This window comes from Madurella fahalii (assembly GCF_045866475.1).
Source record: "Madurella fahalii IFM 68171 DNA, scaffold_1, whole genome shotgun sequence".
NCBI classification, from domain to species: domain Eukaryota; kingdom Fungi; phylum Ascomycota; class Sordariomycetes; order Sordariales; genus Madurella; species Madurella fahalii.
In genome coordinates, this window is record NW_027263971.1 from 6454075 (window position 1) to 6481694 (window position 27620).

The 27620-nt window shown below is 57.1% G+C and overlaps 8 protein-coding genes across 8 annotated transcripts; 3 read left to right on the plus strand and 5 right to left on the minus strand.

Annotated features, from left to right (window-relative positions):
- Positions 1–514: 514 nt before the first annotated feature.
- Positions 515–4529, minus strand: ROM2 (RHO1 GDP-GTP exchange protein 2; the record flags this gene model as incomplete). Its single annotated transcript, XM_071057379.1, has 3 exons — positions 515–697; positions 790–1643; positions 1700–4529. 3 exons carry the CDS (start codon positions 4527–4529, stop codon positions 515–517), a joined length of 3867 nt encoding a protein of 1288 aa, XP_070913480.1.
- Positions 4530–5961: 1432 nt separating this feature from the next.
- Positions 5962–6846, plus strand: VMA11 (v-type proton ATPase 16 kDa proteolipid subunit 2; the record flags this gene model as incomplete). The annotated part of the gene is made up of 6 exons (XM_071057380.1): positions 5962–6009; positions 6109–6139; positions 6244–6326; positions 6392–6510; positions 6571–6741; positions 6804–6846. 6 exons carry the CDS (start codon positions 5962–5964, stop codon positions 6844–6846), a joined length of 495 nt encoding a protein of 164 aa, XP_070913481.1.
- Positions 6847–7550: 704 nt separating this feature from the next.
- On the minus strand, positions 7551–8501 carry MFIFM68171_01959 (uncharacterized protein; the record flags this gene model as incomplete). The annotated part of the gene is made up of 3 exons (XM_071057381.1): positions 7551–7660; positions 7774–8292; positions 8390–8501. 3 exons carry the CDS (start codon positions 8499–8501, stop codon positions 7551–7553), a joined length of 741 nt encoding a protein of 246 aa, XP_070913482.1.
- Positions 8502–10168: 1667 nt separating this feature from the next.
- MFIFM68171_01960 (uncharacterized protein) lies at positions 10169–11995 on the plus strand (the record flags this gene model as incomplete). The annotated part of the gene is made up of 1 exon (XM_071057382.1): positions 10169–11995. One exon carries the CDS (start codon positions 10169–10171, stop codon positions 11993–11995), a length of 1827 nt encoding a protein of 608 aa, XP_070913483.1.
- Positions 11996–12516: 521 nt separating this feature from the next.
- Positions 12517–13345, minus strand: ISY1 (NineTeen Complex (NTC) component; the record flags this gene model as incomplete). Its single annotated transcript, XM_071057383.1, has 2 exons — positions 12517–13254; positions 13343–13345. The coding sequence occupies 2 exons, from the start codon at positions 13343–13345 to the stop codon at positions 12517–12519; spliced, it is 741 nt and encodes a 246-aa protein (XP_070913484.1).
- A 2164-nt stretch (positions 13346–15509) lies between these two features.
- Positions 15510–17106, minus strand: WBP1 (oligosaccharyl transferase glycoprotein complex, beta subunit; the record flags this gene model as incomplete). Its single annotated transcript, XM_071057384.1, has 4 exons — positions 15510–15944; positions 16036–16748; positions 16801–16911; positions 16965–17106. 4 exons carry the CDS (start codon positions 17104–17106, stop codon positions 15510–15512), a joined length of 1401 nt encoding a protein of 466 aa, XP_070913485.1.
- Positions 17107–17685: 579 nt separating this feature from the next.
- On the plus strand, positions 17686–18036 carry N19M (n19m, NADH-ubiquinone oxidoreductase 9.5 kDa subunit; the record flags this gene model as incomplete). Its single annotated transcript, XM_071057385.1, has 2 exons — positions 17686–17875; positions 17984–18036. 2 exons carry the CDS (start codon positions 17686–17688, stop codon positions 18034–18036), a joined length of 243 nt encoding a protein of 80 aa, XP_070913486.1.
- Positions 18037–18571: 535 nt separating this feature from the next.
- BPH1 (Beige protein-like 1) lies at positions 18572–26817 on the minus strand (the record flags this gene model as incomplete). The annotated part of the gene is made up of 7 exons (XM_071057386.1): positions 18572–18604; positions 18679–19473; positions 19530–19690; positions 19750–23178; positions 23232–23712; positions 23773–24173; positions 24237–26817. The coding sequence occupies 7 exons, from the start codon at positions 26815–26817 to the stop codon at positions 18572–18574; spliced, it is 7881 nt and encodes a 2626-aa protein (XP_070913487.1).
- Between the last annotated feature and the right edge of the window lie 803 nt (positions 26818–27620).

The window sequence follows — 27620 nt, forward strand, 5'->3', positions numbered from 1 at the left end:
TCAGAGGGACGGGACAGCCATCGAGGTTTACAAAGCTCTTCTTCCTCACCAGGTAAAGGAGTATTTGCACAATCTCTTGAACCACGCAAGCACAGATCATCCTTCTTATCCAATCTACTCTTCCATCCTATCACCACTAATCCATTCCCGGTATCATGATCAGTACTGAACTGTAGTAGCCGGGGAGAGATCGCTGGATACTGTAGGCACCGGGATGTGACTCCGACACCACGACCACATAGAAATTAACCTTCCCTACTGCCCACTATCCCGACACAATCGTCCAGGTACCAGACAGACTAAAGACCTGAGACCCCAAGACCAGCATCAACACCAACACCCAGGATTACTTCCAGAAAAAAAAAAGGCGAAAGTGATATTATTTAAATGCCTATTTCCCCCGCTGGATGAAGAACAAGAGCCAGGAAAAGAACAACCACAAATAGAGAAACAAATAAATAAATAAATAAACATTCTCAACTTCACAATCCTGAAGATCAACAAGACCCCCATCTCATTGCCCACCAAGCCGTGGCACCATCCCCCCTGCCGAACTCGACGGAGGCGACAACGACGACGACGCCTGCAGTTGCTGTTGCTGCTGCTGGGGATACAGCTCGGACTTTCTCTGGCTCTTCCAGAAGTCCATCGCCTCGATGACATCCTCGCCCCTCTCATCTTCGTACGCAAAGATGATCTGTCCCAGTGATGTTAGCATTAGCGTCTACTTATCAAATGAATAACAGCGAGAGAGAGAAAAAAAAAAAAAAAAAAAAGGGAGAAACCAACCTCATGCGTGCTACTATGCAACATGCGCATATTCTTATGCGGCACGATATGCACCGCCAAGTTCTCAATATTCCGCAGCTCGATGAAGTTCGGCTCAAACGCCAGGATCCACGGGTAGCTCAGCGCAAACGCCTGCGGCGTGCCCTCCCAGTCCAGCCGCCACTCGGGCCTCGCGCGCCAGCCGTTGCGGTTGACAAAGAAGGAGAACTCGGAGTAGTTGAGCAGGAACTCGCCGTTGAGCCGCTCGATGTGGATGGGCTTGACGCCTTCCTTCCGCGCGACAAAGTCGAGCGACGTGTCGGCCTGGTCGAGCAGCGACTGCGTCTCGAGCGTCTCGAGGCTGACCACCTCGAACCCGCGGGCGCAGGCGACGCAGAGCTTGGACTTGAGGAAGTGCACCGACGTCGACTCGGTGGGTATGTAAAACTCCCTGAACGGCTTCAGCCCGTCCCGGCCGGCGTTGAACATGCCGCCGAGGCCGCCCCGCCCTCCCGTGCGCGACATGGCGTCGTTGGGCTCGTACACCTTGATGGTGGTCGACAGGGCCGAGCTCTTGACGCAGCACACGAGGTGGCGGCTGAGGCAGATGCCCGTCTTGAAGAAGTTGCAGTGGCTCTGGATCTTCTTGGCCCGCTTCGACGAGACGGGCTCGTTGGGGTCCAGCGCGCTGAGCTGGTACGACAGCAGCGACCGGTTCGAGAGCACCAGGAGCAGCTGGTACTCCTCGAGCACGTCCACCTGCGTCACGTTCGGCACGTCGATCACCCGCTTGGGCGTCGCGTCCCCGCCCCTGGACCGCCGGTCCGACATGTAGATGCCGCTGTCGGTCCCGTAGATGAGCTTGCGCCCGCCGTCTAAGCAGATTGTCAGTATCACACTACATCAAGGACCCGACCGTCGTCATACGTACCAAACGGCGCCACGCAGTTGACCTTATTCTGGCCCGAGAAGAAGCCGCACGAGATGACGGTCGTGTTCAGGAAGTCGGCCCGCGCCCTGAGCCGCTGCTGCGCGGCATCGATGAGCTCGAGCCACTTCTGGCGCCCGGACTGATTGGCCCCGTACAGCAGCAATTCGTACCCGTTCTTGCCAAGGTGCCGGAACGTGATGGGCCAGCCGTCGCCCTTCTTTGTGTCGTTTCCAGAGGTCCGCAGCGCGGGCAGCAAGCTCGACGACGACCGCTTCACGGCGCCCGACTGGGGTATCACCTCGGCCATCTCCTTGATGGAGAGCAGTTCCAACGGGATGGGTCTACGGTACGCCTTGACTTCCTCCACCTTGCCCACCTGCTTAACGCGCACAAAGAGCACGGCGTGGTCGAACAGATAGCCCGTGATGTCGGCCTGTTCTGTGGGCCCCTTCTTGAGCTGGCTCTTGTACACGAGCTCTCGGCCTTCTTCCAAGAGTTTCAGATCCACCTTCTCGTTGGGCCGGAATTTGAGCTGCTCGTGCAGACGCCGCAGGTTGAAGCGGTTCTCGGCCTTGCCGCTCTCGGCATTGACGCGGCTCAGGAGGTCTCTGATCATGACCAGGACCTTGGGGATATCCTCCTTGTCCGGGTTGTCGGGTTCCGTGTACTTGAGCACTTGCTCCAAGAGCAATGGGTACCGAGCCAGTCTCGTCGTCGGCTTGGTCAGGTAGCCGTTGAGCTCCAACTTCCTCGACTCCCTCCGCCGCTCGACTTCATCCACAAACCTCGCAAAGTCCTTGTTGATGGACCGTTCGTTCTCGAACTCAAACTTACCCTCGAGCTGCTTCGACCCGTACAGGATAAACGGTTCAAACTGCGGCACAAACTCCAGGAACACGTCGCCGACGTTCCTGACCACGGGCGTCTTCTGCTGCCGCTCGGTCAAGGCGCGCGCAAACCTGGAACTGACGCCGTGGATGCTCGGGGGGTCGATGATATTGGTGAAGATGTTCCGGACGACCTTTTCCCTCCTCTGGACGGGGATCGGCGACATGCCGTTGATCTTGCCCCTCAGCGGGTAGATCCAGAAGTCCCGGAGGTACTCCAGATCCTTGACGAAGTCTCGCTCCGTGTAGCAGATCTCCGAGATGACCTCTTGCCTCTTCTTCTCGCGGTCCCCTATGCTGTCCGCCACCTCCTTGGGCACGCTGTTGATCCACAGCTTCTGCTCGTCCGTCTGGTCTACGTCGTCGTCGTTTACGGCGGCTTCTCCCTCGCGCTTGAGGCCGGGGCCCATCTTGAGATTCAACCTCGACACCTGCTCCAGCCGTCGCGGGCATGCAATCGAGTAGCAGAGCTGATCCCTCGTGCAGGTGGGCGAATAGCACTCGGACAGCAAGATAAAGACACCGTTGACCGCAGGCTTCTCTTCGGCATCGTCCGTCATGCTCTCCCGGAACTGGTACATTTCGTAGTTTGAATCCCGCAACCGATGCTCGTATGTGACATCGTGGAAGAACTTTTGGTAATCGAGCGCGCGACCCAGGAGCAACGCCAACTGCCTGTCCGTGGTTCTGATGATGTACGACAGAACATCGACAGCTTCAGATCCGCTAAAGGCGTTCTTGTACGTGAGTTCGTTCTTGGTTCGGTCACCCACAACGATCTTTTGGCGGAAGCACTCGGCAACGCGCGAGAGAAGGGCAGGGTACACAATCGGAGGCCTGATCTTGGCCGTCGGCGGGCGTTCGTGTATCGAGTTGCCTCTCGACGACCGATGCACGAGAGCCTGGCTGTCCGTCTTATCGCTGGGGGTTATCGAAGGCGGCACTATCGTCGAGGCCATCGACATGGACCTATTGCTGTCGTTGCCGATCGACGACGCCATACTCGTGGTCCTCGTCTGTGATCCGGGCGGCCCGTACCCCGCTGCGTACCCGACGTTGGGCGATCCACCGCCCATGTGATCAACACCACCCACTGGACGCCTGTTCGGAATTACGCGGCCGCTCATCGTCTGGTGCGCGTCTCGATCGTGTGAAGGATAGCCGGTCATAGTCATGGAGCGGTCCTCCATATGCCTCTCGGGAACGATCCGTCCCTGGGCCGTCGTCCGCGCCGAATGCTGATTGTACTGGGCATGACGGAAGGCGTTGGCCGGGGCTTGTTGCGGCGGAGACTGGTACATCTGAGGTCTCGGATAGCTGGCTAGGGACTGCGATCGGTAAGGGTCTGCATTCATGGCAGGCGCGGGGCCGCCGCCTTGATGGAAGCGCTGCGCAGGACTCCGCTGCTGGTTGTAGTAGCCCTGCGGTGGCGGCCCTCGCGACGGGTCGAACCGCGGAGGCCCTGGCTGCTGTGAGGGCGGACTGCCGGGATATGGCCGCCGCTGCTGTTGCAGGTATTGTGGTGATGGGACCTGCTGCCCGCCCGACACTGAGCGCGGCTGGGCCTGGGAGTACATGTATCCTTGGCCGCCATCGGCCGGGCGTTGTCGAGGAGGGGGCATTGGATCCCCGTAGCCGGCACCGGGTGGCGGTCGCTGGGGCGGAGGTCTCGGCATCTCCGACATGGTCGACGTGGTTGACGACATGGTGTGCGTGCGTCCATCCTGGTGCATGAACTGCGGCGGATGGACGGACGAGGTCATCGTTTGCGAGCGACCGGGAGGGGGCGCGGCGCCGAAGATGCTCGAAAACGCAGCATCTCGCTGGTAGTTGTTGGACTGGCCATATTGGCTTTGCTGCTGCTGCTGTTGTTGTTGCTGCTGCTGCGGCTGCTGATGTTGCTGCCGTGGGGGGGGCATTCGATCACGCGGGTAGTCGGCCATGGCGTCTGCGAAAGGAGTTGGATCATTAGCAGACCCGATCGTTTTTTCGCCCGTCCCGGCTCCCGCGTCGAGCCGCCAGATGGTCCGGGAGATCGCTTAGGGGGGGAATTGGGATCCAGAAGTGGAGTAAGGATGGACTCACTCGTATCCCGGTTGTCAACTGGGTCGCCGAACTGCCCTTCTGGCCTGGAAGCGCGGCTTTGATTGCGCCCGGAGACAGGGCCAACCAAGGGTTAGAAAAACGGGGCCGCGTCGGAGGGCCGCGGCGGGCGGTAGTTGACCGTTCGTGGTCTATCGTCTGTCCGTATCGTCGGTCGGGGATGTCGGGGAAAGGGAGGGGATGTTGTTCCTAGAGATTGTTTCCGGTTGTGACACGGACGGCGGGTGACGTTATTGGGCGATTGGTTTGCTGCCCCCTAACGATAATTTTTGGCTCCTGGCCCCGTGGAACAAGCCGAAGGGCCGACCGCTCTGAGCAACGGGGCGATCGTAGTTGTGAGCGCGTAGCTCTCCGACTGCCGGGAATAAGGGCACATCTAGCAACTAGCGCTGAAACACGGAATGAGGAGTCGATATCGCTCGTATTTTCAAAAGCTTTTCTCGCCAGGCGCGCTGGTTCGGGCTGCCACGCGGCGTCGCAGCGTACAGGGCCTGAAATGCGATTCGCGATCCACTAAAAAAGAACGCGGCTCCGCAGCTGGCTGATAGGGGAGTGGCGCAAAGATCAGCTTCCCCCTGTGTTTGTCGACCGAATCCGGGGGTAATTGGAGTCCTCAAAAGCGCTGGTGGGGGTAGGTGAGCTGCCCTCAGGGGAAGAGAGGTCCTTTCATTTAGCAGGTTCGCAAGTTGGATGAATCGATCCACGATGTGCCCAAGTCCAGACTTCAGGCTGCCATGGGAGGCAAGCGTGTTCAACCCGTGTGTAACCGCATCAATTCGCGCAGAATAACTGCCCTCTGCAACTCATGTGTTCCATCTACCTAGCAACCGTCTTCCCAGAACCGTGGAACGCTGCGCTTCCAAGTTTGCTGAGGTATCGCGTCTTGCGGTTGGTCTACGTAGTATGGGAAGCTAGAGAGATGCTTGGCTCGATGATGCAGGAGCAGGCCTAAATCAAGCTCTGTGGCGCGGCACTGGCACCTGCAGGAGTGCAGCTCCGTCTCGGCCATGCCTTGTTGGAACCTTTGGGAGCTCCGGGAATTGATGGGCGTCACGTGACGTCTCACGTGGGCATCCTCAGCGCCGCCCCGTTGTTGGTTCGGTGCCTCCAAGCTGGGCCGTGCGGTTTGGAGCCGACTTGCCGCGCATCTCGAACTCAAGAGACGACATCGAGCTCTCCGCACAGCGCCCTTAGCCCAATCATCTGCGTGACCGCGTTATTGGGCTACTATACACTTACTTCCTTCTGCGCATCCCAAGCGACTCTTGCGCAATGGCCGAGTCGGAGCTGAGTCCTAAGTTTGCGCCCTTCATTGGCATGGTAAGTTGGTGGTTGGTTTGGCGTCAGCTAGCGGATGCCCCCCTCTGGTGATGATTTCATCGGTAAAACAATGTCAGCTAACATGGAGGCTCCCTACAGAGCGGCATCGCCGCGGCCATGATCTTTGGCTGTAAGGGCAATCCCCCCGTTTCCCGCACACCTTGCGTGACGATGGCGCCATGTTGCCGCTCGCACTCGACTGGTGGAGAGCTGACCGTGTATCGCATCCTGCAGGCATAGGGGCAGCGTACGGGACCGCAAAGTCTGGCATCGGCATCGCGGGCGTAGCAACATTCCGGCCGGACCTGATCATGAAGGTGAGAAAGAGGACGAGATATGTTTTGGGGATGCGCAATGTTAACCTGGTTTATCCGTGTGGTAGTGCCTCATCCCCGTGGTCATGTCCGGTATTATCGCCGTCTACTCGCTCGTCATATCTGTCCTGATCGCGCAGGACCTCCAACCCCCAACGAACGGCGGGACCAACTATAGCTTGTTCAAGTGGGTTTTCTGCTGCAATATGATTGCATTTGGTATGGCCAAGTACTGATGCCTGGATAGTGGTTTCATGCATCTTGCCTGTGGACTCGCAGTCGGACTCACGGGCCTCGCGGCTGGCTACTGCATCGGCATCGTGGGCGATAAGGGCGTCAGGGCCTACATGTTGCAGTCGAGGGTCTTCGTCGGCATGGTGTTGATTCTCATTTTCGGCGAGGTGCTCGGGCTCTACGGGTGAGCATCCCGATCTGTGTCCCACTCATACCCGTTTTCCTGCTGCTAACAGAAACTCGCAGGCTGATTGTTGCGCTTATCCTGAACACCAAGAGCAAGGGCTAAACCCATGATAACGAGGCGTTGTTTATAAGACAGAGTGTACGAACTGTATACAAGAAGTAGAAACTTGGCTGACAAAGGGTGTTATTAGTAGCATTGGCCTGGCGTTTTGACGGATGTGTACATGGTTCATAGAGGTATTATGGATGAGGCAGGCACGAATTTGCAACTACGTATCTCTATTTGTCGTTGGCCATTGTTGGTTGTAAATGGACATGAACGTTGCGCTCATATTCCCAGACATCATCCTCAGGTCGACACTAGCAAGCCCGGGCGAACCGGCTCATGCTGCATCATGTTTATTCTCATTCTCTAAAGATTTCGGTCCATGGTTTAAGAGCCTGAGATCCGGCAATTAAAATCGACGTATCGATACCCCTTAACCCTGCAATCATGCAGTTAAATCAAGCAGCCCAGGCCTAACTCTCGGTCTGATGCATCGGTGCATATGAGACGCCGGACACCAAGTACGAAACAAATCAGATTCCCGCCCAATGCAATGATGAGGCTCTCTGAGAGCGAAAATGGCTTCAAGGAATGGGAAGAACTGAAACGAGCCGAACAGGAACGATACGCGCCAGCGATTGACAGGAGACATTCCTAGGTCTGCGCTGTGCATCCGACGGACACGACCATATCCTTCCTAATAAACAAAGGAGATTGAATACAGCGAGTTGCGATGTGAGTTTAATCGTGCTGGTCCCTTCCTAGAAGCGCGCACCGATACGGAATGCGAGCCGGCTGTTTAACCGTTTCTCAAAGTCGCGGCGGTACCTCTTCCAGCTCCGCTCGCGCTCTTCGCGGTCTTTCATCTGGGCTGTGTTTTGTGGTGGAAAGACCTGGTCAGTTACGCTTGTCCTAATTGTTTGTTTGTTTACTAGTTCACCGATACTCCTTATTAGGGGGGCGAAGCTGGCGGGTAGATCTCACCCAGGAACCAATCCCATCGCTGGTCCTCACGGATCAGGATGTCGTCGCCGCTCTCCCGTGCGAGCCTTTCACGCCTCGCGCGGGCAGCGGCCTCCTCGCCGACGAGATGTGGGTCCTCGAGCAGGCGGACTCGGTTGCGCTCCTCCTCCTCGATGCGCTCGAGCATCACTCTCATGAGGCAGTCTACACTTGTAGCGGCGCTCGCGGCGCTTGCCCGCCGAAGCGCCACGTTGTGATACTGCCGCGCTGTCGGGTTGGCGCTAACGTTCGACCACGATGGGATGCGGAACTGGTCCAGCGACAGCTGGGGCTGCCTCAGGGGCCCTGTAGGGACTGGGGGTAGACCGTATCGTCGCGGGGCTGAGCCATTGGTGCTCGGTGAGGGGTCCGGGTCGAGGAGGGATGACACGCCGCTGGCGGCTGCGGATGACGAGGCCGGGGTCGGGCGCGCCGGTGGCGAATACGGCGGCACGGGGTCCGGGTAGGGAGCGGTGGAGTGGTAGGACGGGGCGTCAGATGCTTGCAAGGGGGGTCAGCGAGTGATGATTGTTTCACTTCCACATAAAACCCGCAACTCATGGGGTGTCGTGGGGTGCGAAACCCAAAATTCACTCACTATAAGACGGAGCGGCTGAACGGATCGAGGCCGTTTCGAAGTCCTCTGGGCCCAGAGACTCTATTGCCGCGCGGCTGAAAGAAGCGGTATTCTCAGTACTTGCTGTGGCCATCACGAGCTCTTGGGATTATTCCGGTCTGCCCGTAGACTCGTCGGTTGAAACGGACGGGTGTCAGGATACGGATAGCGAGCGCAAGAGTGACAACAGGAATGGGCAATGGCCGAGCGGGACGGCAGGCATCTAAGCGCAATGACGGCGATGGCGCGGGGAAGCGAGGACAGCAACAAATGAGGTCGGACGAAGCCGCTAGCAAGGTTCGACAAAGCTGGATATCAGCACCTGCGCAGTTTCTCGTCCAACAATGTTTGGTGCGTAAACACCGAGGTATTCTCCACTAGTCCCTGGGGTTTGATACCATGAAGATGAGGGGACACGTGAGGGCAGCAGAGGGATATTCTGATTCGGGGAAGAGGGTGTGACCGGCCCAGGGGGGATTGGCTGGGGAGTGGCGTTCTCGAAGGAGGGCGGAAGCACGAAGGGACAAGCCAGTCGCATAAGACCACATTCTGGGCTGCGGCAGGGCATCCAAGATAAAGCTCCCTGAGTGGCTGTCGGCCGTTTTCTCCCATCTTCGCGGCTCGGGACAATCCAGTTCAGGTTACGCAGTGGGTTGGAAAGGGGAGGGGTATGCGGGGTCAGAGGTTGCATCTTGGCGCTAGCTGTCGACCTCCCACGTCGAGCTCGAGCTCCGACAGCTGCGAGAGATTGCTGCTGACGGTAGAGAAGGCGCCCAACGAGCGTGGCGGAGCCTGCATGTTGACAATAATCCACCGACAGGTACATACATGTAGTGCAGTGTGCAGATAGCTTGCCGAGTTTCCCGAGTGGTGCTGTGCGGAATGCTCGATAGTTTGTTCCATGGTAAAATACCCGAACTCCATCTCTCTATGCCACCGGCCAAGTTTTGTGTGTTAGTGAATATACATTATAAAAACAGGCACTAGTTTACAGTTCCCGGTTTTGACAGGAGGCCATTCCTGACGGAGACTGCGGAAGTGTTCTCCACGCCGCGTTATCTGCGAGTGGACAGGTGACGAAAGCGGTGCCTTGGCAATCCCATTCCTGGCTGGGTGTTTGGAACGGCTCCCCAGCAAGGCGGACAAGCCCAACCAAGGTCTGCAAACAGACTCCTGACACTGATAAGCTTTGAAAGGTACCTAAACCAAGAGGATACTAGAGTGCACTACGGACGGGAGCTGCAGGATCTTGTCCGAATCCAAGGGGCTGGCTGTCTGTCAACTGATAGTCAGATGTCAAAGTTCCTGATTCATGCCGACGGCGCGCTCACTAGTAAAACGATGCTCAGAGGACACGACAATCATTGTCCCACCGATATATCTGTAGCTGGAGCACGCAGGTCTAAAGTGACTGAGCTGGCTCGCACTGGGGTTTCTTAGTACACTTTTAAAAAGATACTTCACGTACATACACTACAGTAGATGGTCGGGGAGCATAAGCGGATCGGATCCGTATCGGCGGTACGGAGCGCCGTTTTCGTATTGGTGTTACACTGGAAAGCCACGGCCCCCGAGTGGCGTTCCCGTTGGCGGGTCAGCTGGGACCCCTGTTGAAGCTAAGGTGCCGGCAGGGGTGGTAGTCAAGCGACAGCCTCACCATCGCGACGACGAGTAAGCACCCATGGCGATTGTTGACTCGGCACTGAACTGCAGGCCACTATCGAACTGCTGAATTTGCGACCTGACGGCTTCCACGACAAGATGGGCTTGAAAGCGGCCATCGCTGGCGGCGCCGTTGCTGCGCTTGTCAGGTTAGCGGCCGCAGCGCAGCCGGGCGCCGCCAAACCGGTCCCCGCGCCTATGCGGGACTTGGTCTGGGGCAAACTCAATTTCCTGCATACAACTGACACGCACGGATGGCACGGCGGACATCTGCAAGAGTCGCAGTACTCGGCCGACTGGGGCGATTACGTCTCGTTTGCCGAGCACATGCGCCAGAAGGCCGATGATAACGGCGTCGACCTCCTGCTCGTCGATACAGGCGACCGAGTCGAGGGCAACGGCCTGTACGACGCGTCGAGTCCCAAAGGCAAATACTACTACGACATTTACCGGGAACAGCGGGTCGACATCCTATCTACCGGCAACCATGAGCTCTACCACGCCTCGACCGCCGACGGCGAGCACCTACACACCGTTCCCAACTTCAAGGACAATTACATCGCGTCCAATCTCGATTACATAGATCCCAAGACCGGCGAGAGGATGCCGATGGCCCAGAGATACCGCAAGTTCCAGACCAAGAACCAGAAGTTGGATATTGTCGCCTTTGGCTTCCTCTTTGATTTCACCGATAACGCCAACAATACCGTCGTCCAACCGGTTAGGCAGACTATCAAGGAGAAGTGGTTTCAAGCCGCCATCAGGGAGAAGACTGATCTTTTTGTCGTAATTGGGCATGTTGGCGTGCAGATGCAGGAGTTCAAGGACATTTTCCGCGCAATCAGGAAGCAGAACCCAACCACGCCTATCCTCTTCTTTGGCGGCCACGTCCATATCCGGGACGCCACCGCATACGACTCACGGTCATTTGCGCTAGCCAGCGGGAGATACTTTGAGACCATCGGCTGGATGTCGGTCGACGGCGACCTGAAGAAGACGGATGCGCCGTCCACGGAGACCGCCTTGTCTTTCCACCGTCGGTACATCGACAACAACCTGCTGGGATTGCACTACCATACGGGTCTCAACAGCACCACTTTCCCTACTGAGCACGGCCGCAACGTGTCGGCCATGATTACTAGGGCGCGGAAGGAGCTCGACCTTGATTATGCCTTTGGCTGTGCTCCCAAGAACTACTGGATGTCACGATCTCCTTACCCGGGAGAAGATAGCATCTACAGCTGGCTCGAGGAGGAAGTGTTTCCAGACGTAGCAGTCAACGAGGCGCGGAAGGACAAACCCCGCCTGGTGCTTGCCAACACAGGTGCCATCCGCTTCGACATCTTCAAGGGAGCCTTCACCCGTGACGCCACCTACATCGTCTCGCCTTTCACCAGCGCGTTTACCTACATCCCTGACGTCCCCTATAGTGCGGCCAAGAAGGTCATCCAACTGCTTAACAACGCCGGCAAGATCATGGAGTCAGCCCCGATGGACAACCGTTTCATGGCGATACCGGAACAGCTTGCCATTCACGAGTCCATCATTCACGAAGCTCCTGCACCCGGAGTCTACGCAGACGGCCAGCAAAAGCCGCTAGGTGACGACTCGAATCAGGAACATCGTCTGACAGAGGGATACACTACGAGAGACGACATCGGTAATGACGGCGACGATACGATACATGCAGGCATCAACTTCTACGTAGTGCCTAACTGCTTCCAGGCCGAGATTGCCTTCCCGGCCAGCGGCGAGGCTCCTGAAACCGTGGACCTCGTGTTTTTAGATTTCATTACGCCGTGGGTGCTGATGGCTCTCAGACTCAGTGGAGGTGATTACAACCAGCAGCATGTGAAGCCTTATGTCGAAGGGACATTTACGGAGTTGATGGCGGGTTGGATCGAGAGGAACTGGCCGCGGTGTTAGGCGTGCCCGTTTTATTATGGATAGGCATTTCCAACGGGTTGGATATTGGACTGGCGCATATTGGCGTTGCCGGCACGGACATACGTACATCTCTTGCATGCCTAAGGCCGTATAGACTGAATTTGTTGTAGTCATAGCGAGCAAGCGCGGATTACTGGAACATACTGAGTAGCACAATGGTTTTACGCACGTTTAAATACCGCGCTGCCTACGACTGACACCGAGCGATCTTACATACCGGCTGTTGAACATAACTTCGAGCGGGAAGGGAGGAGGATACGGCCATGCACAAGACTTTGATTTCTATTTTCTTCAGGTCTTAGATGTCCCGGTATCTCGCGAATGCAGACGACTCGACATTCATTTCATGCCAGACAAAAAAACCCCAGTCATTATTGTCCCCTTTGCGCCCTCAACGCCAAACCATACCATGGGAAATGCTACACGTTAAACGAGATAACCGGGATTTGCGGATGAGGCAAGCCTAGACCGCACCCCCCACCCCCCACCCCCCCCCGCGGCTATAACTGATCCAACAACCGCCGCCTCCTCCTTTCAATCAGCTCCTGCTGCACCTCGTCCAGTGTCGGCAGCTCCCACACCCTCCCGTCCCCCACATCCCCGGGCAACGGCTCCCACCCAGGCGGCGCCTCGGCCGGCCCGGCCTTAGCAAGCGCCTCGAACGCCGCCTTCTCCCGCTGCCTCTCATACTCCAACAGCTCCTCATCCTCCTCCCCCGGCGCGTAGCCATAATACCCGGCATTCACCTGCTTCCTCAAATCCGCCCTCTCCTCGAGGGGCTTCTCCTCCCCCTCCTGCCTGGCCTTGGCGGCCGCCTCGAACAACTCCTTGACACCGGGGAGCTCCTTGGCCCGGCCAAAGTAGCGGTACCCTTTGCCGCCGCCCTGGATCTCGCGGCCGGCCTCGTCGTAGACCTTGCCGCCGGCGCGCATGTAGTTGGGCCCGCCCAGGTTGCGGATCTGCACCTCCCACATGTGCTTCTCGCGCATCAGCTTGTTGATCTCGTCGTTGAGGTCGCGGATCTGGTAGTCGGACAGCGCCGGGTCCTGGATCCGCGACACCTTGCGCGAGATCTCCTTGAGCACCTGGCCCCGCCACTTCTCGCACGCCGGGATGCTGTCCTGCTCCGTGATCGCCCGCGGCCGCCGGCTCCGCCCCGCGTCGATGATCCCAAGGTCGGCCGCCTGCGCCTCGCGGAAGCGGAAGAGCATGGACTGGGCTTTTTCCGAGTTGCGCGCCTGGTTTGCGTTTGCGTATGCGTTTGGTTAGTGGGGGGTTTGTCTATTTTTGTTTTCCCGCGCGAGACTGAAGGGGGCGGTGACTTACCATTTTGTTCTGATTGTCGAGGTTAGGGTTAGGTTATGGTAGGTGGGAGAAGAAGGGCGCGCGAGCGACGGGAGTTGGGGGTTTAAGGTTAAGATGTTCAGCAGCCCGCCTGAATGAGGAAATTCACAGCCTTATTACCAGTGTTGAACAGCCCGCTGTGGCGCTGTGGCGCTAGCTCCGATGGCGCTTTACGGGGGCTGGATGCGGCTAATGGGCGGCCTATTTAACTCGACGCGCGCTGAGCCGCGTCTTCTCTCCTCCCCCCCCCACTTCACCGAGGGCACCCATCATCTCGCACTCGGTTCCTCACAACGATCCAGTTTGTTCAAGTGTGCCGTAGCGATTCGGTCCTGTGCAGTACTCAGTTTGTCGAGAAAGTCAGTTTGCCACAGAAAGTCGGTTTGTACGGCAGCCGAGCGTTTCGTAGCATCTCAGCTCTTTGCAGCAAGTCGGCTCCTCGCAACCCGTCGGCTTGTCGCTGCAATCCAGCTCTTCGTAGCAACCAGCCCACGGCAACTTGATTCAAGTTTCTCAACGGCAACCTAGTCATCACCAACAATTCACTCACCCTTTTTTTTTTTTTTTTTTTTTTTTACCGGCGACCTACCGGTTTCTTTCTACTGGCTCACTTCACAGCAACTCAATTTTCTCGGCAACACGACTCCAGCAATTTCACGCCGCCAGTCAGTCGCTCCACCACCTGCGGCATCTCAATATTGCATCCAAGATCTACTAGAAATCATGTACTCTCTTTTTCGACAATCGATAACCATCAAACCAACTTCCATCGACTCACCGCCTGTCGACCCCGTGATCTTCGCTATCAGCTTCACAGCACACTTGCTTCAGCCCATTGAGATATCAAGCGATATCAGGGGAAGTTGCCTAGACAGCTACCCAGGAACACGACATTTACCATCAACCTGCAATGACGAAGAAACCAAGGGTCTAGAGCTACACCCGAAGCTCGACTCATCCAGTCCCCTGGGCATATCGCTTACCGCCTATGCGTTCAGAATCTGGGACGCGGGAGAGCGTGAGGGCATATCAAGAATGGATATCTGAGCAGGTCCTGTCAATTCTATTTCTATCCGAAACCAAAACTCCTCAAGAACCAGCACCCTGAATCTATCATCCTCCCCTCCCTTTCGCAGTGCAAGCCTCCTTCCTCCCCCATCCATCCATCCAGCTTCACACCCACCCAGGTCACACCAAGCGGTGATGCTGCTCCGTTTTCCCCTCCTCTTCTCGCCGCAATGACGACACTCCAATCACCAGAGGTGCGCCGACGCCGGTTTCGTTGTCTCCTCTCTGCGATCCACCTCAAAACCGGGGTTCGGTTCTACACCAGGAACCAACCCGGTGAGAGGGGGGGGTGTTTGCAGAAGCGGCAGTCAGACGAGGGCGTGTCTGTGCAGCACCGATGACGGCATAACAAAAGTAGTTTTCAATCGGAGCGCGCGAGTAGTTGGAGCAAAATCAATTGTTTCTTCTGCTTGCGTTTTATGTGGGTAGAGGGGGTCTAGCTGTTACCCGGGGAGGGGAGGAAGAAGGAAGGGAATGAGGAGATGCTCTTGGAAAGCGAGAGCAGAGGAGAGGATGCGGGATGTGTTCAGCGATGCCTCTTCTTGTTCTCGACGCCTACTGCGTCTTATTGTTTTTTTTTTTTTTTTTTTTTTTTTTCTTTTCTCGAGATGTGGAAAAGCAAAGCAAACAGAGCCCGGTGATGACGGAAGGTCCAAAAAGCCAAATTTGCAGGCAGCGAGACGGCGGTACGACTGGCCTACATCGTAGGCCGACTGGCCCTGTCGGTTGTCAGTGGGAACATAAGAGAGCTAATCTGAGGGCCTCGTTTGCTTTGCTCGGAGGATATTTTGTTTTATTCTTGTTCTTCCGTGGGAGGTTTGAGGCTATAACACAGGCCAGAATATTTCCTAAGGAAATTCAACGAATCACCCTGCCGAGTGTCTCACGCGTAACTACTACAGAAATCATGGCCGTCCATTTATTCCCCTAGCTTTTTGTTTAGAGAAACCTAGATTTTACGCCCATCCATCCAGTAAAGGTGTATTTCGTTGCACCACCACTTTGTGTACATACAGATCCAAACAAAAATTGAAGAAACAGACACGCCTCCCAACAAGAGATGCACCCCACTTCCCGTAAATCACTGCGTCTTCTTGCTCTCCTTCCTCTTGTCGGTCGGCGCGCTGTACATCCACAGCCCGCAGAAGGCAATCCACCCCACCACGGTGACCCCGATGCCTGAGATCCACGGCCACGCGCCGCTGATGACGAAGCTGCGCGGCCACTCGTTGTGGGCCATGTGGCGCACCGACACGGTGTTCTTCTCCTCGACGTTGGACAGGAACGGGCGCTTGTAGTTGACCTTGAAGTTGAAGATGCCGTGCTGGTCGGGGAGCTTGAAGCTCACGCTGTAGGCGGTCGAGGTGGGCGTGGACCGGGCCGGATCCGGGGAGAGGGCGAGCCGGTGGAAGGGGGAGAGCATGGAGAACTCGAGCTGGAGGGCGTCCGAGTCGGAGGGCAGGGTGAAGGGCTCCCAGGCGGACCAGGCGTAGGTGGAGAGGGAGATGGTGTATTTCTGTTGGTGGAAAGAGTTATTAGTGGGGGGGGGGAGGGATATGGGGAGAAGATGGGAGATGCGGGGAGGGGGAGGTGGGGGGAAAACGTACCACGTTGTTCTTGATGCGGTAGATTCCGGGGTTGGTCTCGTTGGAGCCGCCGGCTTCGTCGAGGCGGTGCTCGATCCAGTTGACGCGCAGCACGCCGATCTCGTTGAACGTCCACCCGCTCACGCGCTTTGCGAACTCGCGGTTGAACGTCTTCAGCTTTTGCTCGCCCGTCGGCTTGGTGACTTCTGCGTCGAACCAGGAGTCCTGCAGCATCTCGGCTGAGCCGACCAGCGTGAGCCGCGCCGAGTTGCGCGCCTGGAAGGCTGACACAAGCGACAGCTGCTCGCCCGCCGCGAAGAGGTCGTCCACCACCTCGGATTGCTCTTTGGGGTTGTAGCTGTAGGCGGTGCGCGGTGCGCGGAGGATAGGCGTGAGGAGCTCGCTGGCGCCGAGGGCCGCGCCCACGCCCCGCGGGAACGCGACGACCTCATTGCTGCCGGCGCCAGCGCCGAAGAAGTTCTTGACGTCTGGACGGACGGCACCGGGGGGTGGGAGCAGAATTACATCGTGCTTGTCGGCTGCGGTGGAAGCGTCGTAGCTGAAATGGTCTACCACTAGGCCGGTGCGGTCGACGGGGAGCTGGATGTCGAGCTCGGAGAGGAGGGAGACGAGCGAGTTGGGGGCCGCGACGCCGGAACTGAGGGTCACGAGGATGTTGCCATTGGCGTTGAGGAAGTCGACAAGGGCCTTTGGTGTCAGGTTCGGGCCCAGGCCTGTCAAGGTCAGCCAATTGTTCCGTCTAGAGAAGCGTCAATGTATCATTACCCTTTGTCTTGGTAGGGAAAAAGAGGAGGTGGTCATATGCCCGCTCGCCGAGGTGGAAGAGGGCCAGCGACTCGCTCTTGGGCGTCTCGAACGAGAGCTCGAATCCTCTGACTGTAGCCAATTCGTTAGCTACACAATCGCACGCCCCGTAGAATACCACACACCTTCTAGATCCGCCAAGAACTTGGAATAGTTGTTCTTGTCGGCGACATCGTCTACGATCACCAGCAGCCTGTTGCCAGAGGTGCTGATGGCCGATACGACAGCGGCAAACAGAAAGAGGAATAACGAAAAGAGCGACCGCATGTTGGGCAGAATTGGTGATCCCGCGCCTACAGAATCAAGAGGGTGCGAGGGCGCAAACTCGGGGTCGTCGAGTTCATGCCACGAAAGTCGTGGTGGAAGCTCGCCTGCTTTGGCTCGCTCAGCACGGGCTCTGCACAGCTCCAGCGGTTGATTGATTTCAGCATACGTAGCCTTGCCAAGACCAGACAGGGGTGTCAGCTCGCGCTCACAGGCGTGCAGTGAGGTTCCGTGGTCCATGCAACCCTGCCCGGCCGACGGGAGCGAGGCACCGTACCTCGTCCCCAGATTAGCCGCAGTTTCGCCGCAATCGCGGAACTTCGAAGCTCAATTGAGCTCAAGCTCGCAGCACCCGACGCCGACGACGATTTGCGCGCCCGCCGCCCGCTTCACAGCCAACAGGGTCAGTCAATTGGGAGCGCAACTAGGCGCACCCTTCCCCATTTTCCGACGTGTCCTCCGCTCGTCAGCCCTCACCCTTCCCTGCCCCGTCACCGTAACCACCCTCCCCTCAACCCCAACCCCGGCTAACGGCAACCTCCCCGACAGACAGACAGACAGACGAGAACAACCCCCCCGAAAATGTCCGCCACATCCCCCCGCTTCTGGGCCACCCCCCTCCGCTACTGCCGCTGGGCAAGCCGCGAGCGGCCCGCCTACTTCTGGTCCGTGGTCATCGGGGCGTGCGGGCCTCTGACCCTCGTGACCGTGCCGCCGCTGCGGCGCCTGCTGGGCGACCACGACGCCAAGCCCATTCCGTTGACATATCCGGGTATGTTCTGCAATCCATAGGCTAACAATTGAAATATCATCCACGGTTGTGGGCACAAAAGCGAGCGATCGGCTAATTTGACGGTGTCTTGGTGTCTTGTCATTATAGTTCCCTCAGGGCCGAGGAAGACGCTCACGGGGTATGACGACGACACAGAATGAGGAGTAGAAATGGGCTGGGGGACGAAAATGGATGGGTTAAGCTATAGGGATGGGAGTAAATTCTACTTAGAGCCGAGCCGACAAAACGGGGCAAAATCTGTGGCATCAAACTGTACATAAAAGAATGGGCGTTGTGGTGTGGTCAGAGGAAGTCTGAGCAATAGAGAGAGAGTCAGTCGGTCGGTCGGTCGGTGAGGCATTTGCTGAAGAGCAACAGCAACAGCAGATCGCCCAACTCTGCACTGAGGCGAAGGAAACGGATTACGCAGAGACATGCAATTCCAAGGCGACATACATTCATCTAGGCGCTGTTTATTTGCGTGCTGGGCCCGGGTTCAACAAATAAAGCCCAACTAAGACTCCGCGTAAATCACCACAACCAGTCCGCCACGCCGCTGCGTAGGCCGCTCTGCTCACCTCCCATGCGCCCCGCCTGCCTTCCCGCTGCTCTATATGCAATACCCCTTTTTTTGTCCATCTCTTTTGCCCCTTTCCCTCCACACCTCAACCCCCAATTGACTTCCTTCCCCACATATCATCTCTCCCGCTGGACCAAATTCCATTCATACTGCAGTCAAACAGTGTTAGCCGCAAAGAAAGCAATCCTCAAGGGGTGGACAAAACGAGACAAGAAAGACTCACCACCCGCCCATCATCATCCCCGGTATACACCAGCGCGGCCATCGGCGCCACGCACGTAATCGCCGCCTCCACGTTGGCCCCCGTCTCGCTCTTAGGATTGACATGGTCCAGCCGCCGCAGCCACTCCAGCACCCACTTCCCGCTCCGCCCGTCGACCGCCTTCCGCCAGACATTGACCACGCCTCTCTTGTGGCCCGTAAACACGAGCTGGTTCTCCAGCCACTCGTTCCCGGCCCCGCCCGCCGAGCCCTCGTAGAACGCACACGAATGCACGAAATCATCCAGACCGTCGCCGCCTCTTCCTCCTCCTTGAGCCTCGGGGGGGAAGGAAGAGGACGAAGAAGCAGAGGCCGCGACGGCGGCTGCCGTAGTGGCGACGCAAACGTTCTGGTCCAGAATCAGCTCACCGTTGAGCGTGTACAGCAGCACATTCTGCCCGCAGCACAGCATCACGTCGCCCGTGACGTCGTTGATCCGTGCGCTCTCAACCCCGGGGCGCGCGAGCGGCAGCTTGCGGATGAACTCGAGACGGTTAAGGTCCCAGAGGAAGGCGACGCCGTCCTGCGAGACGGTGAGGATGGTGCTGAAGGCTTTAGAGACGGCTATGTGGGTGACGGGTGTCTTGTGGCCGAAGAGCGACGACCGGGGGTGCAGCTCGACGGGCTTCCCCGGCGCCGAGTGCACCATGTACACCGATACTACGCAGTCCTCGCCCGCCGTGATGAGCGTTTTGGAGTCGGCAAAGGTGAGTGCCGAGATTTGCCCGATGTGCAGGTTCTCGAATAGGCCGGCCGGCTGGAAGACGGGGGCTGTTAGCTGTAGACGCCAATTGGGGAGGAGGGTAGTCTCACCTTTCTGTTGTCACTAAGGAAGAACCGCACACTGTTGTCGCTGTAGCCCCATTCTAGGAACTTGTCGTAGTGAGGCGGTAGGTTGAGACGGAATGGCGATGCGCAGAGGAGACGGTCGAGCTTGGGTACGTAAATGAGTGAGGCCACACGTTCGCGGCTCTCTGAAGGCTGGTCAGTACACTATTACAACAGCAGAGGATACCGCGTGAAATGGAAATACCTAGAAGCGGATACGGCAGCCGCGTCAGCGCTTGGATGGATGTGTCGAGCCGCTTGATGGGACATCGGTCGTGCTCTCTCGCCGGGTGCGGCTTCGTAAAGATCTGGTGGGGCGTCTGGCCAAAGTTATGGATGATGCCCGTCGTGATCAGCCGCTCTTGGGGATCCGTGATGTTATCTAGGTCCCTGGCGCCCTTGTACGACAGCGGATGGAACACGTTAAGGCTCTCTACCGCCACATCCCCGCGTTGCTTGTAGCCAAAGACCAGATCGATCCACTGGTGCAGCCTCTGGCTGACATATGGGCTCTCCAGCGCCTCGCGATGCTTCGCGATGAAGATCTTCGGATCGCCCTTGGCCCACGGAGGCAGGATGACGTTGTCAACCCTGCCCCCGCCCCCCTGACGAACGCCAAAGTTGTACCCGTTGATGTTGGTCAGAAACTCCGGAAGGTAAAAGAACTCGGGGATCAGCTCACGGACATCTGAGCCATTATCCCGCGAGGCCGACGTCCAAGCCCCTTCGATCGAGAAGAAGAGTCTGTCGGGGTGATCAAAGGTTCCTCCTTGTAACAGAATGAACGACTGCACAAACGGAGGCAACCGAATCAAGTACGACGAGACAATCATGGCAGACGAGTAGTGAGTGCCGTAGTGGAACGGCGTCTCGCCAATCTCCGCCAAGCTCCTGTGTCGCATCGCAAAGTCAGCAGCACGGCTCGGGGACTGCGCCCCCATTGGCTTTGACAGATCCCTGAATGTGGCCGGGTTGTTGAGGTCGAGCTCCTCACTCGTGTAATCCGCCAGCACCCACGGGAAGACCGGGTACTGTGTGAGGTCGTTGAAGGTCCTGCCCGCCATCGTGTTGACGAGCATGAGGTAGTGGAAGTTGGAGATCTCGCCCCTCTGCCACCGCCTCATCATGGGGTTCCATCCTGCCGAGTTGAAGATGCTACCAAACTTTGCCCCCAGCGTTTGTGGCGTGTCTTCGCTAATCCTGAGGCCTTCGAGCCGCCACGCGTCTTCGGGGTTCGGCAGCAGGTTAGCGTTATTGGTGTGCGGCGTCTTGGCCGTCAACCTCGCGAATATCTCGTCCCTCATGGTAGGATTGATCGCGGTCAGGAGATAACTGCGTCCATCGGTGAAGAATATCTCGATAGCGACATCGCGGAACAGGAACCGTCTCTTCGATATGCTGAGGACATCCTGCCATCGCCAGCTGCGTGACTCTTGGTCGCGGCTCTGGTTTTGGCGTCTTTCGCTAGGCTTGCCGCCTGTGATGATGATCGAGAACGGATCCCGCTCTTCCGGAGGTGCCTGCCAGACGTTGACAATCTCCCCGTCCGCGCTCTGGAAGAGACTGTCCATGATGTAGAGCGCCTCCTTGCCAATGATCAGAATACCTTCGGAGGCATCGAGGCCGATGATTCTGGAGATGTTGAAGACATTCTGGACAGAATCACCCTGCTGTAGTCGCCGCATCACCTTTCGGTTTTTGTCCTCGAAGGTATCGTCCCCCTCGGGTTCGTTGGGGTCCTCGACCAGCTCGAAATCGTCCTCTGGCGCAACGCTCTGCTGGTCTGCGCCTGCGGTCTCTGGCTCCGCAGAAATATCGGGGTCCTCCATACTTCCACCAGCTGCAACCTCCGCGGGAGGCGTTGGGACCTGCGGTGTTATCCCGGTTCCCTGCGCGGACGACAGGCCACCCGCTGCACTGGGCTTCGGATTCCCGCCAGGTAGGTTGTTCCGCTTTGGCTGAAACTCTTGCTGCTGTTGGCTAGGATACTCCGGGAGAAGGCGTAGCCGCATTCGGTTCCGGCCCTCGGTACGGTCCAGCTTCCATCTGACGGCTTGCTGTTCGCTGAACACGGCGCCTGGGCGACGCAAATCCCGCTCCATTTTTGCAAAGGTCGAAGCCATGAAGAGATTGTCATCCTGCTGGTCCTGCAGGAGTCTCTGATGCTTGAAGTGCTCCGTGAAGTAGATGCTCTTCATCCACGCGCTGTTAGCCATTTCGTGACGCAACAGGACATTGTCTCGTTCGAGGGATTCGGTGTGCCATTGTCTCAACTTGTCCTTCCTCGTCTTTAGCTTCAGCTTGGCAGTGTCTGTGGTGTGCTGGTTCTCATGCCCAACAAACTCTTCCCATGTTTTCGACATGCCACCGAAAAAGAGAATATCGAGCGACGGGCGATAGGAGTCAACCCATTCGAGGAAGGACAAGTCGTCCAATTCGGTGAGTTTCTCAAATCCCTTGGCCAACGATTGCTGATCCGGTGTCATGGTCTGGCGGAACAACGTCGAAGACTCTTCAGGCTTCTGCACGAGCATTATCCTCCAGAGGGTTGCGGCGACGAGACGGATGTGGTGCCTAGTGTCGACCAGTTTGTTGTAAAGCTGGTACCACAACAGTTTCATGTAGTCGTCTTCCACCGACAGGCAACCTAGCAGCACAGTTTGCCAGTACAGCAACTGCTCCATGGTCGACACAGCTTCGGAATCCTTAGTTTCTGGATCGTCCATATCCGAGAGTCGGAGCAGGGTGAGTTTCAAGAAAGACGCCCGAATCGTCGCCACCGCAGAGCTGCAGAGGCGAACACTCTTCAACGACGACACCTCGGGTCGCTGCAGATACTCCAACACCGTGCCTGTAAGCTCAATCATCGTCTCAGCTCCGTTCATGAACCATCCCTCGAATACTGCTTCCACCATGTGGAGGTTGAGGCGCGCCAGATTCTGGAGCACTTTGGGCTCCGATAGGACTTTCTGGTCCAACTGAATGGTATTCTTCAGATGAGTAATGACGTTCCGCAGGACATAGGTCTCAAAGTATGCTCGGTGCTCTTGAAATCCCGGCGGCACTTTCAGGAATAACCCGAATCCGGGGAACTCCTTCCGGGCTAACACTTGGTCGGTAAACACGCCAATGATGAGTTCTAGGATCCCCTCTAACACAATGTTGCTGACATTGCGAGCGGTCACCTTCTTCTTGGGCGACATGACGTGATTTAGCCGCGCCGGTGGGGGAGACATGGGTGGCTGTTGTGCCGTAACCAAGATAAATGATGACGGCCGTCGAAGAGGAGTACCCCGGCCTGGACTAGGCGACGGTAGAGGGGGCTCAGCCGGAGCCGTAGTTGCCGTCCTGACTATCGGGATCGCAGTGGAGGAAGAGCCCGGGACCGGCCGGATTATGACATCTCCTCCCTCGAAAGTGAGGTCCTTCGAATTGAGTTCGGTCTCTGCAGTGACCGGGTCGGCACTAACGATGATGGGGTACAGTGCTGAGAAGAGGTGGCGGATGTAGTCTGATGATAGAGCAAAATCTCTGAAACTACCCGACCGACCGTGCATGTCGGCCAAGAAACGGACAACCGTCTTAAGAACCCCAGCGTTGGCAGCGACCCTCTCTTTATCAGGCAACCGAGTTCCTAAGGAAAAGGGTTAATGAATATTCGGCGACACGCGGAGCTCTGAACCTTACTTCTCGGCTCAAGAGCTTGGCCCAGTTCCATAGACCGGGCCCTAGGTCTTGTCTGAACGGCGCCGAGGCCCTCCAACGGACCTTTTGATGCGGCTGGGTCCCCGGCCGGTGAGTCTGGGTCATCTTGGTATTTGAGGATATCTCGAAGGCCGTGCTGTAGCATTGAAGTTATGACGAGCAACACATCCGGAAATACGATCCGGCTGTTGCCAAAGAGCTCCAGAAGACTAAAGAAATCAAATGACTTGTCGAAGTCAATGTTGGCGACATCATAGCCAAAGAGGATGCTGAAGAGAATCGGCCAGAGAGTGGAGATGTCCCACCACTGCTTCAAGCGGTATGCCATGATCCAGAATCCGCCCGTTTTGGCGGCGAACTTGGCCGTATATCCCGAAGGCTGCGTGACGAGGAGGCGAGCAAGAATCTTGCAGCCATGGACGACGATTTCCGGGTCGTTCTCTGCGAGGAGATAGAGCAGCCACTGGCGGGTCGTCAGCACGTACTCCTTTTGCTTCTTCTTCGGGCCAGCCGCATATATCACCTTGTTCGTGACGGTCTTGGCAAACTTGCGGATGTCGGTCAAGTTTGACTTGTCGCAGAGAAGCCGCGTGTACATTTCCAGAATCCTGATCCCCAGCTGCTTCTTGGTGAGCATTCTTGAGGCCGTAGTCATGTGCGACGAGCTGATCTCGACCGTGGGACGCCGGAGGGTGCCAAGACCGGGGGTGCCTGACCGGCTGGTTGCAGATGCTGGCTTCGGGGTTCGGGGCAAGGAGCCCGGGGGGGTATGGAACGCATAGGTGATGAACAGGGCAATAGAGCGGTGGACTTCAGCATTGTAGTTGCACTTGACGAGGCTCTCAAAGGAAGCCATAAAGTGGGGCATGATATCCTCCGAGATAGTCTCGGCTTTCAAAGCATCCAGAAGCCTCTTGATGATGCCTGAGCGAACCGGTGGTGAGCACGAAAACCACTTGGCACACCTGTGATGGAAGGGCAACTTACGCATTCGGAGCAAGCGCCGGCTGTTGAACTGGTGATGCTTGCTCTTGACGGCAAATGTCACGAACTGCTTGTAGTAGAGTTCCTGGGCCAGAGGCGAAGACCTGCGCCAGGTGTCGGGGTCAATCAGGAGAATACGGTAGGCGAGAGGGTTGACGATAAAGGATTCGATCGGGTCGGCATGCTTGTAGCCGACGAAATGCAACACGAGGCTAAGCAGCTGGAAACTCAGCCGGTCTCTTGCTTCGCTCGAGAGCGCGAGCCGCCACGACTGTGATTGGACATCAGAGCCCGATACGCCATATCCAAGCTTGGCCCGGAGCAGCATGCTCAGGATGGCATAGCCGTTGTCCCTCTCCATGGCCTCGCTGTTCCTCCAGCTATTGCTGATACAATGGAACATGAGCTCGACGGATCGTACTAGTTCCTCGCCGGTGGAGGAACGCTCGACGAGCTTGAGGCCAACAGGCGTGAAACCACCGAGCCGCCAGAGATTGTCGTCAAAGTAATACGGATTAGTGACTACGGGGTCACCCGTAAGAACGGAGACGCCGTTTAACTTGATCAGAGCATCGTTGATGCACGGTACGGCACCGTTGATGGCAACCGGAGTCCCAGCCTTGGTCGTGGCATGGAACAAGCTGCTAGCCGAATCCCTCGACAACGACCTGAACAGCAGAGAATCCATGAACCTGCCATCGGCAGGAAATACGGCTCGGGGGAATGTGCTCAGCAAAACCTTGTGCTCAGGGACAATGGTGCTTGCTTTGTCCCTAATGGCTCTCAAAATGTCCGAATTATCGTCCTTGCCCGGATGGAAGACTTCATTCCGCAGCCCAAGCGCAGCCGAGGCCTCATAAGTCTGGAAGCCGCCGAGACAATCCTGGAAGTTCCCCTGATAGCGCGGGCCAAGGCGATAATACACGGCAAGGAGATCATCGCTCAGGACATCCTCAAACAAGTGGGCCGAAGCGAGCGACCACGTGGAGTGCACTAGGCCGGGGCCTAGCTGTGCTGCGAGGCCGCGGGGCGTGCCTAAGAACGCCTGGACCGGGTTCGTCTTGCCACTGCTCGATGCAAACGAAACAAAGCTGTCCGTGCTGACGTTGGAAAGCGGGGGCGGGCTTGGATATGCCGCGCGTATCTGCTCAGCAAATTCGCCGTTGACGTAGAGGCTTGCCTTGCTTGCGATCATGGTCTTCGGCCTGCGGTGGACTAGGGCGATGTGGTACCACTGGCGTTCCTTGAACGCCACCGACTTGAACCTCACGCTCGGGCGCGCAGAAGTGACAGATGTCTGGAGGATGAAGTTCTTTGTGTCTTTCTCGAGATAGGCGAGAAGAAAACAGGTCTGGGTGGAGTCAAAAACGCCAAAGAGGGTTGTGTGAGAATTTGGGTCGAATCTGTCGATACGGATCCAGGCAGTAAACGTGTATCCAGGGGCCGCCTGAGGGGGGAATGACCTCCCAAGATTTGGTAGCTCAATGGATGTATGGCCATGAAGAGAGAGATCAAACTGGATAAAGGGGGGACCGGTGTACGTCTCCGTCATATCCAAACAAAACTCCGAGGTAGCGGCATCTGGACGAGAGAGCAAGAGCTGGGCATCTGCTAACTGGTCTATGCCAAGATACATCAGGGACTTGGATAGTGCGAGCGCCTTCTCCCTTTCGGCCTTAGTGAGGACGCCGTCTTCAGAAAAGAGTAAGTGCAACAGTCTGGACAACATGCCCGTCCCATATAAAGCACTAAGGTTGAAGAACGAAGCAGATGCAACGAACGACAGTGTCGTCAAAACTATCACCGAGGCAAGGCTTATTTGGGCGCCATGCGCTCTTGGGATCGATTCCCAAAAAGCAACAACAGCCCGGATGATTTCCGCATTTTGAATCACCGTGGTCGGCCCAATGATCTCCCCCAGTCTTGCCTCGATATCTTTGACGTTTTGGGCCGTGTCAGCATCGCCATTGTGCGGATTCTCCGCTTCTGGCCTGCTCTCTGTGATCACACGAGAGGCCACCGAACGGCAGAGCTCGTCCAAGCGTTGGTCGTCGAGAGCGAAGGAGAGCAGTTTCCCGAACAGCTGGCAGTTTGTCCACAGGTCTGAATCGCCTCCTCCCACGCCAATGCTGGCAATGACCTGTTCTAGAGCCTCCCAACCGCCGCCCTCGACCCTATCCTGAAAGTACCGCCTGTTCCCAGGGTGGCCCCGGAACGCTGCGGAGATGGTTGCCAGTACCACATGTATCAAGTCGAATATGCTTTTCCTGTCGGCCTCGCTGCGCTTATGTGGGTTGTAGAAGCCGGAAAATGACCGCAGGACATTGAGTAGGGTCTGGAAGCCGCAGAGATGCCGGAAGTCGTCTTGCGGTTGGGCGGGGGGGGGCACAGCGGCGACATGCTGGTGTATCTGTCGAAGCTGGTCTGCTAGGTCGTCTATTTTTGGATATAAACCTTCCGGACATGATCTCGCAGTCTGGGAAAGGCGTTCGAGGAGGGTACGGAGCACGTCGGCGGCTTTGGACGTTTGGAGCGTCGAGGCCGATGTTGAAGATCGGTAGCGGCGGGGCCGCACAGCGAGCATCTTGGACAACTTCGGGCGCCCGGCTGCACCAATTTGTCGATCCCTTTAGACAGCGTTCGGAATGAGGGGCAGAGGAATCCCTAGCACCCATCGAGGGTCCAGGTATGCGAGCTGATAGTCCGTCATGGAAGAGAGATCGCGGCCGAAGGTAGTCTTGAGAAGTGCTTACGCCAGCATCTTCAGGCCGCCGCAGCACCTCCTAGGCTCGATTAGGGATCGGAAGCCGGCGATGACGGATCGTATGGGATATGAGCTGCTGGGAGTTTGCGCAAATGTGCCCCCAGGAAAGCTTGCGTAAGTCGGTTTGTTGGTCAAGTCACAGGCAACAAGGAAACATGAAGACTCTCAGCCTCGAGCTATGGCGTCCCAAGAGCTCCCGTCGCTGCCTTGCAGGGGTCACTTTCCATTTCCAGCACTGCAACCGCATTGAAGGGGTTCCTGTTGGAGGGGTCAATGTGGCGGTGCCCACCTGGGACGAAGGTACTGCACAGTATTACAGTGGGTCAGCCACAACGCCCAGAATTTACCCCAGCGAGGTGAGGAGCTCCACTGCTGGGAATTGTGTTCCAAGCGAGTCTCCCGAATTCAAGCGATCTCAGATTGGAACTTGTGCTGCACCATTGTTGCCCGGGTAAACATCATCTGCAAATGACAGCCTGGCAGCTATGGCACATGTCTTGTTTCCCGTCTGTTGGCTTGCCTGCTTAAAGTAAATCGCAAGCGGGCCCGCGCAGGAACCCGACGCCGCGGCCTTGCAGCGCATCTGAGATGGCAGTGCCCGAGTCGCTGGTCGGAGCTACCCG